The sequence below is a fragment of the Neomonachus schauinslandi genome, chromosome X (genome assembly GCF_002201575.2).
Source record: "Neomonachus schauinslandi chromosome X, ASM220157v2, whole genome shotgun sequence".
Classification (NCBI taxonomy): domain Eukaryota; kingdom Metazoa; phylum Chordata; class Mammalia; order Carnivora; family Phocidae; genus Neomonachus; species Neomonachus schauinslandi.
Window position 1 is genome coordinate 30,441,500 of NC_058419.1, and position 18,461 is coordinate 30,459,960.

The window sequence follows — 18,461 nt, forward strand, 5'->3', positions numbered from 1 at the left end:
CCACCCCCCATCCCGGCGCTGGCGGCGTCCCCCGGCGGCCGCAACCCTTCTAGAGCGCCCCTCGCCCGCTGCCGCCGGGGAGCCGCCATTCCTCCCCTCGGGGGCGCCCGGCTCCTCCTCGCCTCCCCCGGCCGGGGCCCCTTCTTTTGTCTCCGCGTCCCCTGAGCGGCCGCCGTTACCGGGCCCGTAGAACTTGCGGCCTTTGGTCACGTCGAACACCTTGCCGTTGATGGCCATGAGTATGCGCGGGTCCTGGACGCCGTCGAAGCGCCGCAGTTCGGCAGGGGTGAAGTCGCGCCGCTTAAGGCGGGGCAGCGGGGGCGGCTCGTCGTCGTCGCTATCGCTGCTGGCCGCCGGCTGGTCCCCGCGCACGATCTTGTACAGCAGGAAGACGCAGAGGCCCAGCAGCAGCAGGTTGAGCGGCGACGTGAAAATCTCGTGCAGCAGCCCGCCACCCTCCAGCTCGCTCGGGTCGGCGCCGGTGGCCGCCACATCCTCGGCAGCCATGATCTCTGGAGCAAAGGTTGGGCCGGGCTAGGGAGGGCTCCGGAACTCGCTGCTTCCTCCTGCCTCTCAGCGAGCTAGTGGCGCGCGGGGCTCAGCGGACAAGGACTAGCCGGCGGAGGAGGCGGGGCGGGGCGGGGCCGAGGCGGGCGGAGCCTCCGGGCCCCGCCCCCCCCCCCCCCCCCCCGGGGCGCCCCGTCCCCTCCCCCCCGCCCCCACCCCGCCCCCCCCCCCCCCCCCCCCGCGGGGGGGGCGGGAGCGGCCCCCCCCCCCGGCCCTACCTGCGAGGCGGTGGCCCCAGCCTCACGCCATCCCCGCGCCAGCCTCTAGCTGAGCGCGACGCGGCGCGCAGCCCTCCTCTGCACCCTCGCCGGCTCCTTGCACCGCGACCCGCTCCGAGAGCCTCGGCTTTGGCGAGCTCGGTTCGAGGCCCGCTCGGCCACCTGATGCGCGCCACACACGACTCCATTTCTCTTGCTTCAGCTTCTCCCTCGCCTTCCACTCTGAAGCTTCACTTTTCCCCGCCCATCCCCCCGGGGACCGCGACGCTCCCTTGGGGGACGGGAAGGAACCTCTCCTCGAGCTCCTCTTTCCACCTTGGAGGCCCAGATTACCCATTTCCACCTTGAGAACCCCCTTTTACTCTCCTACTCTCCTTAATGACCCTTCTCCAGTCCTCCCCGCCAGAGGCTGTGGCGTGGACACCCCCGTGTAGCTCAAGTCAGCGCACAGGCCCCTGCCTGACAACTCTCCCGATATCTGGGGGAGACCGATCGGCTCTCCGGATGAAATTGGATTCATTCTCGGAAATCTAAACCGTTTCGCAATCACAGATTTGCTCAGTCCCAACGCATCAGCAAGCAGCCTTCTGTTGTTGCCTTTTTTTTTTTTTTTTTTTTTGGCTCAGAATAATGACTGAAGTTTCTTTGTTGGCAGAGTTGTTCTATTTGAACTCTGTCGAGCTACCCTTGGCAGTCTCAATAACCCTGTGCTGTAGCCCAGACGAAAGCGGGAGTTTGGAAAGATCCTAAGTTTGGTCCCTTCCTTTCCTGGGTATTTCCACCGGCTATTGATGGGCTAACCGTCTGCACGGGAGCAGGCCTTACGGAGGAAGGGCCGTCTCTACCCTTTAGAATCCTAATCCGGCCGCCCTCTTCAGTGTCACAGGGTGGGGGGAGGGGAGCGGAAGAAAGGATAGAGAGAAGGGGGGAAAATAATTAAAACCAAGCCCTGCACACATCTGCAACCCAGAGCAGTACTTTTCCATCAAGAGTTCTGTTCGCTTGCACATAATTTACTCCCCCTCTCAACACGCAAGAGATTTGAGAGAATTGGCGTCTTACCTCAGAATTCTAAAAATTTCTGGCACCAACTGCTTCCATCCCTGCCCCCACCCCATCTTCTTAAATCCTTTAAAAGTACGTATGAGCGGAATAATCCTTAAATCGGGCCCACACATTTTTCCCCCCACAGATCTAAATTTAGGGTTAGCTGAAATGGCCCTCACAGATCTTTTGTCAAACCTCTTCCATGTAATCAAGGGAAAACAGGCTTAAACTGAGGGCCCAAGGCCGGAGTTACACTCTAATTATCTTTTGTTTTAAAAGTCTATGGCCAAGATATTTTTAAAAACCAACAAACTTGTGAAATATATTTTCATCTAATGATAGAGAAAGGGTTAATACCTTGTAAGAGCTCATTTTCATTGATAAGAAGATCCAGAAGATGCTAGTCAATAAATGGGCAAAAATGGAAAGAGGTAGTCCACAGAAGAGGGGCTACCGATGGTGAATAAGCATATGAAAAATGTTCAGTCTTACTGGCGATGGAAAATGGAGATACTCTTGTCACATACCACCTTCCTGTCAGAAAGATGCAGCAACCAAAAAAGGATGATCTACAAGGCTGGCCCGAGAGTGATGAGACTCTTGTACACTGTTGGGAGTAGAAATTGATATAATCTTTGTCATTCATAGAAATACTTTCTGTCCATTAATCCCACTTCTAGAAATCTACTTTTTGGTCCAGTTCTTTGACCTCTAGGAATCCATGCCAAGGAAACACTTAGAAATGCAAAGATTTCATTACTAAGATGCTTATCAGAAAAACTTTTTTTTTTTTTAAGTAGCGAGCTCTATGCCCAATGTGGGGCTCGAACTCATAACCTCGAGATCCAGAGTTGCATGTTCTGACTGAGCTAGCCAGGTGCCCCAGAAAATCACTTTTAATATGAGAAAATTGGAAACAACCTAAATGTTAAACTTTAAGAAATAGCTAATTAATCCACTTGAAATGTGACAAAACCACAAAATATTATTATGACATGCATGACATGGGAAAATGCTTATGTCTTAAGAGAGAAAAACAGGATACGAAACTATTCAGTATGAAAACTCAACTATGTAAAAAAAACATGCATTAAAAGGAAGCCTAAATGGAAACATGCTAAAATGTTAACTGTTGTGATTGTTAGTTTCTTTGTACTTTTCTACGTTTTCTGCAATGAGCACGTCACTTTTAGCCTCAGGAGGAAAAAAAAAGATTTATTATTACTTTTGTGAAAAAAATGTGGAACGGTAATACATGCTCATTGTAACAAACTTAAACAATATGTAAGTGCATAAAAGAAAAAATGAAATTCATTCTCTCTCTCCCAGCTCCCCAGGCAATCTTTAAATGGGGCCCACACATTAGTAGGTTGGTTTATATTCTTGCAGACATGGGAAACACACACACACACACACACACAGATTTTGTTTTACAAAACTGGGGAAATTTAAAAATTATAAATGGTTTACCAGGTTTTTTTTTCTAATGAAGAGAGATACAAAGTAAAAACTAAGAATAACTCATTAGCTCCCACCCAGATAACACATATTGAAATTTTTTTAAAGTCATATTTGTTTGTCATAAAATTCAAACTATGGAAAGACACAAAAGGTAAATTAAAGCCCTTCTCTTCAGCCCTGATTCTCTCTCCTCAAAAATAAGCACTATTGGAAGTGGGGGAAATGTCAAACACAGAAATACAATACTGTGTGATATCTCTTATACGTGGAATCTAAAAACAGACACTGAACTCAAAAAAACAGTGGAATGATGGTGACCAAGGGCTGGGGGTGGGGGAAGGGGAGAGATGTTGTTTAAGGGTGCATACTTGCAACTAGTAGATAAATAAGTCCTGAAGAGCTAATGTACAGTACAGTGATTATAGACAACAAAACTGTATCTTAAACATTAAACTTGCTAAGAGACTGGATATTAATTGTGCCCACCACTAGAAGAAACGATAATTACATGATGAAGCAGAGGTGTTAGCTAATGTTACAATAACAATTGTATTACAATATAAATGTATCAAATGTACACCTGAAACTTACACAATGCTGTATGTTATCTCACTTATGCTTTATCTTTTTTTTTAATTTGAGAGAATGGGGGGTGGAGAGCAGAGGGAGAGGGAGAGAGAGAATCTCAAGCAGACTCCCCGCTGAGTCTAGAGCCTGATGTGGAGCTCGAGCCCACAACCCTGAGATCATGATCTGAGCTGAAATCAAGAGTCAGACACTTAACCCACTGAGCCACCCAGGCACCGCTATATTTTATCTTTTTATTTTTTTATTTTTTATTTATTTATTTTTTATTTTATTTTTTTTTTTAAGATTTTATTTATTTATTTGACAGAGAGAGACACAGCGAGAGAGGGAACACAAGCAGGGGGAGTGGGAGAGGGAGAAGCAGGCTTCCCACTGAGCAGGGAGCCCGATGCGGGGCTCCATCCCAGGACCCTGGGACCATGACCCAAGCCGAAGGCAGACCCTAATGACTGAGCCACCCAGGCGCCCTATATTTTATCTTAATAAAAAATGGGGGATATGCCTTTATGGAGGGCTGGGGAATTTCTAATTTTCTTCCCCCACACAGAGGGTAGAAAAGTTGTGCAACTTGAAACCCCAAGCAGTGATACAGCTTGAAAATATAAATGCTCTCAAAACATATTTGATATTAAGGTGGGCTCTTAAATAACCCTGGGATGTTGAGATTGTTGAGGAAAAGCATCACCTCCACCTCCCCCCCCCCCACCGCCCCGCCTCATTCTGGCTTATAGGTGGTGAAAAGGTCCAGAGTTCTCAAATTCTGTGGAAATTGGAAGGGAGCTCCTGACTAAAAAGCCCTCTCCAGAACATGAGAGTTGCGTTATATGTGCTCTTTGGCTTCAAATCAATTTCTAAAGCTTATGTACTAGACCTGAGGGCTACTTATATCACAAGATATATATTAAGTCTGTTGATGTTTCCAAACTCCTGCCTCCTTTAAATTATTTTCAAAGGTTTTCAAAAGCTTTTAAAGAAAAATAGGACAATTGGTTGATTAGCTAGAAAATGTGTGGGAAGTAATTCAACTTCACTAGTAATCAAATCCAAAAGAACATAATAACAACGTACCACTTTTCATCATTCAAATTACTGGAGCATTCTGTTTTGCCTTTTGTTTCTTGAAGCTTTTTAAGAATGGTAATTCTTGGTGTTGGCAAGCATACAGCAAAGGCAAGCACTCTGACACAATGCTGGCAAGAGTGAAATTGCTAGAATGAAAGATTCGTTTTGTTCACCGGTGTATTTCAAGCCCCTAGACCATGTCTGCCTCAATAAAGTGGTAGGCACTCAATATTGTTGAACTAAATTATATTTTAAGTGAGTATAGACTTTCTAGAAAGCCCTTTTGGCAATATGCAGCAAGAGCCCATTACTCCTAACCTGTGACCAAGGAATTTAACTTCTAGAACTTTTTCTTAGGGAAGTGCTCAGAGATGTGAACAGAGGTTTGTATAGAAAAATCACAGGGGCGCCTGGGTGGCTCACTCGGTGAAGCGTCTGCCTAAGGCTCAGGTCATGATCTCGGGGTCCTGGGATGGAGCCTGAGTCGGGCTCCCTGCTCAGCCCGGGAGTCTGCTGCTTCTCCCTCTCCTCCCTGCTCGTGCTCTCTCGCTATCTCTGTCTCTCTCTCTCAAATAAATAAATAAAATCTTAAAAAAAAAAAAAGCAGAAAGGAAAAATCACAAAACATGATAGATGGTAGCAAAAACTGGAAACCACCTAAGTGTTCAAAGATGTTCCCCATCTCACTCAGAGTAAAAGCCCAAAGGCCTTACAGCAGCTTACAAGGCCCCACAGGATCCACACCCCGCCCCCACCTTTACCTTTAGCACTTCAGCACCTCATTTTCCAATTCCTTCCCTGGTCACTCAACTTCCAACCACAGTCATCTCCTTGCTGGCCCTGGAACAACCAGGCAGGTTTCCAGTTCAGGGACTCTGTACTTGTGATTCCTTTGGCTGGAATGTTCTTGCCCAAATATCCTCATGGATCATTCCTTCACCGCTTTCAAATTTTGAAACATCCTGCCCCGCCTCTCCATCCCCCTTCTTGGCTTTATTTTTCTCCATCGCATTTACTGCTTCCTCATTTATAATATCCCTTACTCACTTTTTTGGTTATCTCCTTCAACTTGAATGTGAGCCACACAAGAAGAGAAATTTTATTTCCTTCCCTACTGTAGCCCCTGTACTTAGGATAGTGGCTGACGCATAGCAGGTGCTCAGTAAACATTTGTGGACTTGAATTGATTTGAAAATGGAAATGCACTATGTGAAACATACACGCACAGACAAGACATGAAGGAAATACACCTAATAGTTAATGACAATGGCGCTTCCGCCACCGCTGCGGCCGCCTCGCGGTTCCCGGGGCTCCCGGGGTGGCGGTGTCCCTGTCCACCTGTCTGCACCTGATGTCTGGAGGCCTTTGGAAGGCGCGCTGCGCAACGACTCCAGCGTGGAGCTGAGCCAGTACCGGGACCCGCCCTTCCGGGGTGACCATGAAGAACAGGAAAAATTACTGAAGAAGAGCTGCACGTTGTATGCTGGAAACCTTTCCTTTTGCACCACGGAAGGACACACCTATGAACTCTTCAGCAAAAGTGGCGGCATAAAGAAAATCATGATGGGCCCGGATGTGGGTTCTGCTTTGGGGAGTCCCATTCAAGAGCAGGTGCAGAAAATGCCATGAGGTACAGACATGGAACTTGTCTGGGTGACCGGATCATTCGCACAGACGGGGATGCAGGCTTTAAGGAGGGCGGGCAGTATGGCCGTGGGCCATCTGGGGAGAGCCCCATCATGAAAACTCACTCCTTTGGCCTGTTGAATTTGTGGGGCACTACCCAGGGTCTGCAAAGCTGCCCACTTTTACCAGCCTTTTTTATTTTTTCAAGAAATCTCTACATTCAAGGTGGGGCTCGAACTCACAACCCTGAGATCAAGAGTGGCTAAGATCCAGGGACTAAGCCAGCGGGGTGCCCCCACCATGCTTTGTTCAAGGTCTCTACTGAGCTGGAAGCCTTTTCATGGTTTTCCTATTAAGGGACAGAATCCAAAAGAAAGCCTTTAATTCTATAGTCTTAGAATCTTGGCCATGTGTCAGGTTACCAGAATGATTTTATGTTACCAGGTTGCGTTCGATGGCAACAGATTTTTTTTTAAGATTTATTTATTTATTTATTTATTTGAGAGCGAGAATGAGATAGAGCATGAGAGGGGGGAGGGTCAGAGGGAGAAGCAGACTCCCTGCCGAGCAGGGAGCCCGATGCGGGACTCGATCCCGGGACTCGATCCCGGGACTCCAGGATCATGACCTGAGCCGAAGGCAGTCGCTTAACCAACTGAGCCACCCAGGCGCCCCGATGGCAACAGATTTGATCTCTGATGTTGATCTATCAGCCCCTAAACACCACACTTCTTCTAGGAAGATGGAAAATCAAAAAAAATTGATAGTAGATTCATGGTCTACATTGGGGCCTGGAGTTATTATGTAAACATTTTTAAGTGTGCAGAAGATAAAATGTAATAAATGGGGTTTTGCTGTGTTGGACAGCTTTGCTCTAAATTAGTAGCTCTTTGACAGCTGACTTTGCTTTCTGTGTTGAGTTCTCATCTCTAAAGGCAAACTCAGGAGTCAAGGGAACTTCCTAATTTGTTGGGGCAAAAGTAAGGCTTAGACTGTCCCAGGGGAGACCGCCAGCTTATGTGCTTTATGTATTAGGACTTGAAAAGTATTGACTGTACGCATTTTTCAAAAGATGTGTTTTACTTAAAGCTACCAGAAAAGGGTTTATGCATCACACTGATGCATTTTCATAGTGATCTTAGGAATGGACCGGGTTTCAAAAGAGCTTGAAGATCAAGAGAACACTTAACCAGGACAATCTGAATTGCTTCCCTCAGGAAATGTGTGTCGGCCAATTCTCATATTGAGGTCTGCCCCCCCCCCATTCTGCTTACTGAGTTTCAGAGCCTTGTTAGTGAGCTGATGGCCTCTACAGAGAAGGGGGTCTACAAAATGTATTTTGCCTTTGTAAGGCATGAGGTGATTTCTCTAATATATGTGAACTCTTGCTCACTTAAACTGTTTGCCTAATACAATTTTCCCTGACATAAGTGAAATTTTTTCATCTAGCAGCAGAGCATCTCCTAACTCCCACTAGAGTCTGTGGAAGTTGGGGCTAAAGTATCTCGATGTGAGCACCTTTCCCATTATGGGAAGAATAGGTTCTCTCATTAAGTTCAAGCTGAATATTTGGATTTTTAAAGGCTGTGTCTAGTTGTATGTGTTTAGGTAAGAACCATTTGCAGATGTTTAATGAGGACGTATCCTTCATTTTAAAAATTTCTTTTACACTGTAGTTTGAATGAATGTATTTTATAATTTTGTAGTAAAACATAACTCAGATTTCTATAGGCCTTAACGCAAACAGTGGTTCCTGCTTGAATTGTTGGACTGAGTTATCATTGTCTCTGCCATTACTTCACCTAGAAAGAGGGACATTGGAACTCTTAAAAAGAAAAAGTTAATAGGGCACCTGGGTGGCTCAGTTGGTTAAGCCACTGCCTTCGGCTCAGGTCATGATCCTGGAGTCCCAGGATCGAGTCCCGCATCAGGCTCCCTGCTCAGCAGGGAGTCTGCTTCTCCCTCTGACCCTCCTCCCTCTCATGTACTCTCTCTCTCTCTCTCATTCTCTCTCTCAAATAAATAAATAAAATCTTTAAAAAAAAAAAAAAAAAAAAAAACAAAGTTAATGGAGGTTCTGGGTGGCTCAGTCGTTAAGCGTCTGCCTTCGGCTCGGGTCATGATCCCAGAGTCCTGGGATAGAGCCCCACATCAGGCTCCCTGCTCCTCGGGAAGCCTGCTTCTCCCTCTCCCACTCCCCCTGCTTGTGTTCCCTCTCTCGCTATGTCTCTGTCTGTCAAATAAATAAATAAAATCTTAAAAAAAAAAAAACTTAAAAAAAATAAAAAGTTAATGACATCTAGTATGTTAACTACAGTGGAATTAAAATTTTTAAAAAGTTAATGACAACTATTTCTGGGTTGTGAGATTATGGGTAATTTTGCTTCCTTTTTTGTACAGTGAGCATAAATTACTTTTATTATTGTAAAAAGTAATACAAAGTTCAAACAATGAAAAGGATAAAACCCAAAACTTCAAAATTGCCAACCATGTCTTACATAGTAGAAATATATGGATTCCAAAACAACCAGCCAACCGAGCATATGGATTCTACATTTTCAATTTCAGAGGTTACAGTAGGCAGCACTTGGTGCTGAGATTTTAAAGAGACCCAAAAGGGGCCTGTCCATCTATATTCATTTGACCTTGCGGACCTCTTGAGACCCTGCCCCGTGCTAGGCTCTGTGGTAGATGTTAAGAATGCAAAGTCTTTGCCCCTCAAGGAAGGAGCTCACTGTCTAGCAACAGAAGACAGTCAGTCAAAAGGTCATAGATGCTGTGATCATGGTCTGCGCACGATAAGGAGGAGGTAGAGAAAGGAGGGATGGAAGGTCTGATCTAGGAAGATTTCACACAGGAGGTGACTCTGGGCTGAGCCTTAAAAATGTTCACCAAGTGGATAAGGAAGCAATGAGTTTTCTAGGGAAACCAGTGGTTCTCAAACTTCAGTGAGGATCAGAATAATCTGGAGCGGGGGGAGGGTACTTATTAAAAAGTCTATTCCTAGGGTCGGCCCCCAAAGATTCTGATCCAGTAGGTCTAAGGTAAAGCCTGAGAATCTTCATCTTTAGTAATAGCTAACATCGTTGGAGCACTTCCTAGGCAATGTTCTAAGCCCTTTGTATGGAATGACTCATGTCCTCTTTTTTATTGCAATATATTTGACATGTAATATTGTGTAAATTTCAGGTGATACATTTATATATTGCAATATGATTGCCATGTAGTGATAATTAGTGCCTCAGGCACATTACATCATTAGCATTTCTTTTTAGTGGTTGGATAACTCATGTACTCTTCATAAAACGCTGTGAGGCAGGTAGTTTGTGGGGCAAACTCTGTGGGGCCACCTCAGTGTCAGAGCTCCCTGTGGGATCGACTGAGGCTGTGTTGTGACTGCTCTCTGGATCCTGCTTCCTTGCCTTACCCTTCAGGTGTAGATCCCAAGAGCACCCTCCAATCAACTTCTGATAAACTAACTCTCCATCGTAGAGTCTGTTTTCCTAGGGAACCTGACCGAAGACTCTAACCTTCCGTGATCTGGCCTCAGCCTGCCTATCTAGCTTGATTTCTTTCTACTTCCTTCTTATCTTACCTTCAACAACTATACTAAAACTAGGAGTGATGTGGCTAACATCACAGCTAAGGTGTATTGAGTGCTATGAACACTTTCCATATATTAACTCATTTATCTCTCATGAGTTAGGTTCTATTATCATCCTCTTTCTATAGATGAGGAAACTGTTACACAGAGAGGTTAAGTTATTTGCCCAAAGTCACACAGTTAGTAAGAGGCAGAGCTGGGATTTAAACCCAAAAGTCTGGCTCCAGAGTCCAGGCTTTACATGAGATCATTTTTCTTTGTAGAAGTATTATGTTGGTAGGAACCTTGAGGATGCATTGGACGGATGGGTACTGGAGCAGGGACGCCAATGAGGAGCCTTCCTCCGGAGGAAATGGGGACGTGAATCAAGGCTGTGATAGTGAGGACATAAACACAGGGACGAATGTGACATATGCCAAGGAGTGGGATGCAACAGGGCTTAGGATTCCTCCTCTACTTCTCCTGTTCCCTCTACAACAATAATTTGCCCCAAGCCCTTGTTTGGGTGAGTGGGTAGATGGTGTGTCATCCACCGAGAGGGGGTATACAGGGGAAAGAGCAAACTTGCAGAAGGGACCTTGCATTCAGATGGGGGTTGTGTCTTAAAGTGTGATTCATGGATCAGCAGTGTAGGCATCAGCTGGGAGCTTGTTAGAAATGCCCCATCTTTGGGGCGCCTGGGTGGCTCAGTCAGTTAAGCGTCTGCCTTGGGCTCAGGTCATGATCCTGGGGTCCTGGGATCAAGCCCTGCATCGTAGGGCTCCCTGCTCGGCTGGGGGCGGGGAGCCTGCTTCACCTTCTCCCTCTGCCCTTCCCCACCCCTGCACCCCAGCTCGTGCTCACTCACTCTCCTTGTGCTCTCTCTCTCTCAAATAAATAAATAAATAAATAAATAAATAAATAAAAGAAATGCCCCGTCTCAGGCAATATCCCAGAACTACTGAATCAGAGTCTCCAATTTTAACAAGACGCCCACATGAGTCACATGCACATTACTGTTTAAAAAGCACAGGCATGGGCGCCTGGGTGGCTCAGTTGGTTAAGCGACTGTCTTCAGCTCAGGTCATGATCCTGGAGTCCCGGGATCGAGTCCCGCATCGGGCTCCCTGCTCATCAGGGAGTCTGCCTCTCTCTCTCTGACCCTCCCCCCTCTCATGTGCTCTCTCTCTCTCTCAAATAAATAAATAAAATCTTAAAAAAAAAAAATAAAAAATAAAAAAATAAAAAGCACAGGCATAAGGAAGATCTTGGTGGACATATCCAGTAATGTGTCCAGTTGGATCTTTGGGTTTGGAGCTCAGGCTAGACGTGTGCAATGGAGAGGTAAAGAGAGGAGAACCCAGCCTGTGAGCAGATCACCAGGGAGAATGTATACAGCAGAGGTCTCGCCAAGGCTCATTGTACACTGTGCTAAACCAAGGTTGAAACTTGTTGGCCCTGGTGATTAGCACTGTCTCGAATGCATGTTTATTTGACCTTCACACTGTGTTAATTTTTAAAACACTAAATGTAAACATTTTAAAATATTAAATGTAAACCGCAAAAGATTTTTACGTAAACCCATATTTCCTGCTTCTTGTGAAGAGTCAGACAATCTGCAGTCAGATCCCTCTGTGGCAGCAACCGGCCAGAGCTGACTGGCAGCTTGCCTCCACTTTTCCTTTTACTGTATCCCCCCCACGCTGAGACCAAATATCAGTTGTCTTTTATCATAGTTGCTCTGTTTTTATTAATAGTGAAGAAGAGAGTCAAATGTTTTTTGTACTCATGACTCTATCAAAAATGAAGAGAAGAGGGTTACTGTTTCCTTTTTTCTTTTTAAAGATTTTATTTATTTATTTATTTGTCAGAGAGAGAGAGAGCACGAGCAGGGGGAGCGGCAGAGGGAGAGGGAGAAGCAGGCTCCCCGCTGAGCAGGACTCGATCCCAGGACCCTGGGATCATGACCTGAACGGAAGGCAGACGCTTAACCGACTGAGCCACCCGGGTGCCCTGAGGGTTACTGTTTCTTTAAAAAGGTGGGGGGAGGTATATTTCTTTGTGAATTGCAGCACGTACTCCACAGTCTCGCACCCATCATCCTCCCATTACGCATTCATATTGTTTGCCTGGCATCTATAGGGGGTTAGTGGGTTGTGGAGAGAAAAAGACAGCCAGGATCCAGTCTCGGGGAAGATTACCATCGTAGGGATAGGGAGAGAAAGAGGAACCCACCAAAGAGATTGAGAATAACAACTGGGAGAATTCGGTCAGACCAAAGCAAAGAGAGGAGAGGTTCACAATGTTGAGCACTGCTGAGTCAGCAAGGAGTCAGACTAAGGAGTAAGTTGGCCAAGGCCACTAACAAACCCCAGGGTTACCTAAGCCAGAGTCCTTTTAATGTTGCATCAGGAGGGAGGAAGCCTGGTTCCAGTGGCTGTGAGGGTCGGGGAGATCTAGCTCTCAAACAGTAAGCTTTAGAAGCTTGCCTCCAGGGAGCGGGATGGAAGACAGGAAAGTTGGCTTTCTTGGTTTGATTTGTTTTTCCTAAAGCGTAATAGACTTAGGCCAGCAGTGCCCATGGCCGGTCAGCCGATGCTCAGAGGCTGAAAATACAGGAGGGGGAGGGATATTCACCAATCTTGTGGCAGGAAGTGAGACGGGAGACCTTGAAATCAAAAGGACAGGCACAGGGATGTGCCTTGTCCTTTAAGAGGAGGGGAAGAGATGTGGGGACCTCAGGGTTGAAGGAATTTTCACCTGATAGCCTCAGTGTTTTCCCTGAAGTAGGAGGGCAAGGTCAACTGCTGGGGGAGTTGAGGGGGGAGGGGGAGGGAAAGAGCAGGGACTTGAGTGCTGGCCAAGGTTAATATTTTCCTCCATTCCCTCCATAGGGGCTTTTAGAGACAGGAAGAAAGAGGAGAAATACAGGCACTATGTTGCCTAGGAAACTCAGTGGTTTGCTAAAGCAATAGTAGGGTTGTTTTTAATCCGATTAACCCATTCCTATCCATTGTCACATAAAAGAGGAATGGTGAATAGGGGCGGAAACAGAATCTGACATCACAGGGGACACAGAGGCATCCCTCTGTAGCTAGGGAAAATATGGGGGCATAGTAGCCCTGGGACAAGAGACTTAAATAAGATGGGAGGAATCAAATAAGTGACAGGTATAGGATATCAAAGACAAATTTCCCCTATCTCCTTTTGCTTGTGTGTAAACACACACACACACACACACACACACACAGAGGCCTTCTTCGTCAGGTGTTCTGAAATCCTTCTAACGAGCCCTTGCTCTTCTCAGCCCCTCCTGCACGCAGACACGACTCACTTTGATTTTTCTCTCCCTTACTCAATCTTGCCACAAAAGGTGGCCAGGGCTGGTGACAAGGCAGTCTGGACTTGAATTGCCTGAGGACTTGAATTCAATACTTGAATTGCCAAAGAGGACTTGGTTTCCATACAGTCACGGTTAGGGAGAGCTTGCAGCTGGATTGTCTGAGATTGGCAGCCTCTCAGGGTGGAAGGACTGGTGTGTGGGCCAGCCCTGGCCAGTGCTTGATCCCCTAACTCCGAGCACATATTAGGGAGGGGGCAGAGTCCCAGAGTGTCTGGGATCTACGCCCTGGGCCCTTCCGCCCTCTAGAAGCCCAGAACAGGAGGTGTATACATTCTACTGAGGGAGCCTTTTCGTCCAGACTCAGTTGTCCCCCTCAAGTTCATCATTCTTGGGGACTTTAACATCCACGTGGATGACCCATCCCATACCCTGGTCTTCTACTTCCTTGATGTTCTTCAACTCCAACCAGCTTTTCCGTCTAGTCTCCATTGGCCACCTTCCCTCTTGGTCACATATTAGACCTTTCAAAACCTAACCCTGGTGAAACCCAACTGTCTCCCTATTCCCTAACTACACATAAACTGCTGAACATGATAGCGGGGAGCACAGTACCCCACTGGCTGGTCTCAGTTGAAAAAAATTAATTTTTTTGGAAACGAAGAAGTAAAACTTTTTTTTCATTGATTCCATGCTCATTTATACAGGAAATCCAATGGATTCTACAAAGAAGCTACTAGAACTAATGAGTGAGTTGAGCAAGGTTGAAGGATACAAGACTGACACAGAAGTATCAATTTTAGTTCTAGATAATAGCAATGAACAATGAGAAATTGAAATGAAAAAGATGCCAGTAGCATCAAAAATATGAAGGATTTAGGGACAAAGAGGTGTACATGATATATGATTCCATTGATATAAATCTCCAGAAAATGCGATCTAATCTATGGTGACAGAAAAAGGATCAGCGGTGACCTGGGAACAGGGGATGGGGAAGGACTCACTTGAAACTTTTTGAGCGTAATTCACCAACGGACATTGCAGTCCAACAATGATACCACATTGTCACAGTCCATCCTTCCTCCCTCTCTCACGCTTTATCACATCACCCCCCTGCTTTGCAGACCTCCAATATGCCCTCTCCGTTTTCATTCACAACTGATGAACTTGCATTTTATTTCATTAGGAAAATAGAAGAAACTAGGTGGAAACTCCCTTATCCTCCCGCCACCAAACACACCGCCCTCTCTGTGTGTCTACGTTCTCTGTCTTCCTTCTTGGTGCAATGCAGAGAATGTCCTTCCTCCTGTCAATGGCGTCCCCCTTGGGCTCTGCATCCATTTGCTTTGTGTACCATCAAGACCTTGGCGCCCACAGTTATCTGTCCTCCCTCCTGCATATTAATATCATCCTGTCTGCTTGATCATGCCAGTGTGCAACAGACATGCTCTGGTGTTTCTTCTCTTTTAACGTGACCCCCCCACCTCCGACCCCAGATCTTCCTTCGAGCTACTGCTCCATTTATCTGACTCCTTTATGGCCATACATCTCAGAAGGTTTGTCTATCTGCACGCACTGTCTCTGCGTCCTTGACTTCCTCTCCTCCACTCGCTCCATGCGGCTTTGCCCCGCCTATGTTCCCAGTCCCAGAGACATTTTTGTAACCTTGTCTTTGTTTCTCAACAGCATTTCACACAGTTCATCAGTGCACCTTGAGTTACTTTCCTTATTGGGTTTCTGGGATACATATTCTGATGTTTTGTTTTTTTTTTCTTTTTCTCACTGGCTACTCCTTCTCAGCTTGGTTTCCCATTCTTACCTCTTTTGTCAGACTTTTAAGTGTTGGGGTGCCCCGGGCATGTCCCGGGCCAACACCTGTTCCCATTCTCCAGCTAGGTGATTTCATCTGTTCTTATGGCTTAAAATGTTATTCATATGCTTATGACTCATATATTTAAACTACTTACCCTTGACCTACACCTAGATTTTAGACTCCTATATATGATTAGACACACCCAATGTCAAAAGGCATTAGCATCTTTACGTGTCCCAGACAGACCTTCTTATTTCATCCCTGTATTAGTGTTCAGTGGTAAGAAACAGAAATCGTTTAGTACTTTTGAAAAAGGAACTTAACTCAAGGAATTAAGTGCTTACAAAATCACTGGAAAAACTGGAGGAGTAAGACTTCGAGAATGACTCCCAGGGCTCTACCACTCAATAGACCCATCAGGGGTGCTGTGACCTCTGCCCCAATCAGGGAAGTGGGCCATCTGGAAGCTTCTATAAGGATCGTCCATTTCAAGAACATATCACCATAGCTGCAATCCGCGGAAGCTGAATGACTTCCACTGCCCCATAAACGGCTTCCCAACATTCATGAAACCTTTGCAGAGATAGAGGAACATGGAGTTGGGTGGCCACCGTTATTGCAACTGTCTTTTAACCACCACTTCTCGCTCTTCTCAAATGTGCGTGCATGCGTGCGCACACACACATACTCACCAGCTAATACATAACACTTTGTATGTGCAAGGCACTATTCTAAGTTCTGTTGTTATATTATCCCCATTTTACAGACGAGTAAACTGAGATAAAGGTTCGGTAAGTTGCCAAAGATGATACAGCTAGTGAGTTGTACATGTGGTTATCTGCCCTGCTTTTATTTGCGAACATTCCTTTGTCAGTTTCTCTTGCCCGGGGAAACATTCTCTCAATAGACCTTGGTGCCCACAGCTGTTTTACCCCCCATGTTAATACCATCCTCTCTACTTGAGCAATTTTAGTTATATCTAAAATTCTTCATAAGCATCATTTTAAGGACTGCATAATACCACCATGTGCATTAGCCAACCATAATTTATTTAATCATTTCCTTGTTTGCATATTTAAGCTTATTTCCATTTTTTTTTTTTTTTTTTTTACAAACGATAACTGCAACGAGTGCTATGTATACAAGTTACTGCTTATTTCTGATTATTTCTTTAGGACAAACTCCTTAAAATTTAACTCCTAGGTCAAAGGCTACAGTGATTTATAAAAATAGAATTATTGGGTCAGAGGTTGTGAATATTTTTTTAACATTTTTTTTTAAAGATTTTATTTATTTATTTGACAGAGAGAGAAACAGCGAGACAGGGAACACAAGCAGGGGGAGTGGGAGAGGGAGAAGCAGGCTTCCTGCGGAGCAGGGAGCCCAACACGGGGTTCGATCCCAGGACCCTGGGATCATGACCTGAACTGAAGGCAGATGCTTAACGACTGAGCCAGCCAGGTGCCCCACTTTTTAAAAACATTTTTAAATTTAAATTCAATTAATTAACATGTAATGTATTATTGGTTTCAGAGGTAGAGGTCAGTGATTCATTGGTCTTATGTAACACCCAGTGCTCATTACATCCTGTGCCCTTCTTAACGTCCATCACCCAGTTACCCCATTCCCCCACCCACTTCCCTCCGGCAACCTTCAGTTTGTTTCCTATGATTAAGAGTCTCTTATGGTTTGTCTCCCTCTCTGATTCTGTCTTGTTTTATTTTTTCCCTCTTCCCCTATGATCCTCTGTTTTGTTTTTTAAATTCCTCATATCAATAAGATCATATGATAATTGTCTTTCTCTGATTGACTTATTTTGCTTAGCATAATACCCTCTAGTTCCATCCATATTGTTGCAGAGGTTGTGAATATTTTTAAGGCACTTGGTGTGATGGTTGATTTTTATGTGTGAAGCTGACGGGGCCACAGGGCGCCCAGATTTTTTTCTCTTTTTTAATTAAATGCTTTATTTTAATTCCAGTATGGTTAACATACAGTGTTATATTAATTTCAGGTGTACAGTGTAGTGATTCAACAATTCTATACATCATTACTCAGTGCTCATCAAGATGAGTGTACTCTTTTTTTTTAAAGATTTTATTTATTTATTTGACAGAGACACAACGAGAAAGGGAACACAAGCAGGGGGAGTGGGAGAGGGAGAAGCAGGCTTCCCGCGGAGCAGGGAGCCCAATGCGGGGCTTGATCCCAGGGGCCCGGGATCGTGACCTGAACCGAAGGCAGACGCTTAACCAACTGAGCCACCCAGGTGCCCCAGGATGAGTGTACTCTTAATCCCCATCACCTATTTCTTCCATCCCGCACCCACCTACCCTCTGGTAACCATCTGTTCTCTAGAGTTAAGAGTCTGTTTCTCGGTTTGTCTCTCTCTCTTTTCCCCCACTTTGCTTGTGTGTTTTGTTTCTTAAATTCCACATGTGAGTGAAATCATATGGTATTTGTCTTTCTCTGACTGACTTATTTCACTTAGCATAATACTCTGTAGCTGCATCCATGGCAAGATTTCATTCTTTTTTAATGGCTGTGTAATATTCCACTGTATATGTATATACACCACATCTTCTTTATCCATTCCTCTATGGATGGACACTTGAATTGCTTCCATAATTTGGCTATTGTAGATAATGCTGCAATAAATATAGGGGTGCATGTATCCGTTTGAATTAGTGTTTTTGTATTTTGGGGGTAAATACCCAGTAGTGCGATTACTGGATCATAGAGTAGTTCTATTTTTAACTTTTTGAGGAACCTCCATACTGTTTTCCACAGTGGCTGCACCAGCCTGCATTCCCGTGAGGTACCCAAATGAAACATTATTTCTGGGTGTGTCTGTGAGGGTGTTTCTAGATGAGATCAGTATTTGAATCCGTGGACTCGCCATCTCCCTGCCTGCTTGCTGGAGCTGGGGCATTGGTATCTTCCTGCCCCTGGACTGGGATTTACACCATCAGCGCTCTAGGTTCTCAGGCCTTCGGACTCTGCCTGGGATTACACTTTTGGCTGTCCTGGGTTTCCAGCTTGCCGATGGCAGACTGTGGGACTTCAGCCTCCATAATTGTGTGAGCCAATTCCTACAATAAATCTCCTTTTACATATTTCTCCTACTGGTTCTTTTTCCCTGGAAACCCCTGACTA

The 18,461-nt window shown here is 45.4% G+C and overlaps 1 protein-coding gene across 2 annotated transcripts in view; it reads right to left on the reverse strand.

Moving 5' to 3' along the window:
- The window catches only part of PGRMC1 (progesterone receptor membrane component 1), an 8,330-nt gene extending 7,731 nt beyond the window's left edge, over positions 1 to 599 (reverse strand). For both annotated transcript variants that reach the window (XM_044912000.1, XM_021686264.2), the window contains exon 1: positions 180 to 599. In XM_044912000.1, the coding sequence (XP_044767935.1) occupies positions 180 to 507 (328 nt within the window). In that variant the 5' untranslated portion in view covers positions 508 to 599. The remainder of the gene's footprint in view (positions 1 to 179) is intronic.
- Positions 600 to 18,461: the final 17,862 nt, after the last annotated feature.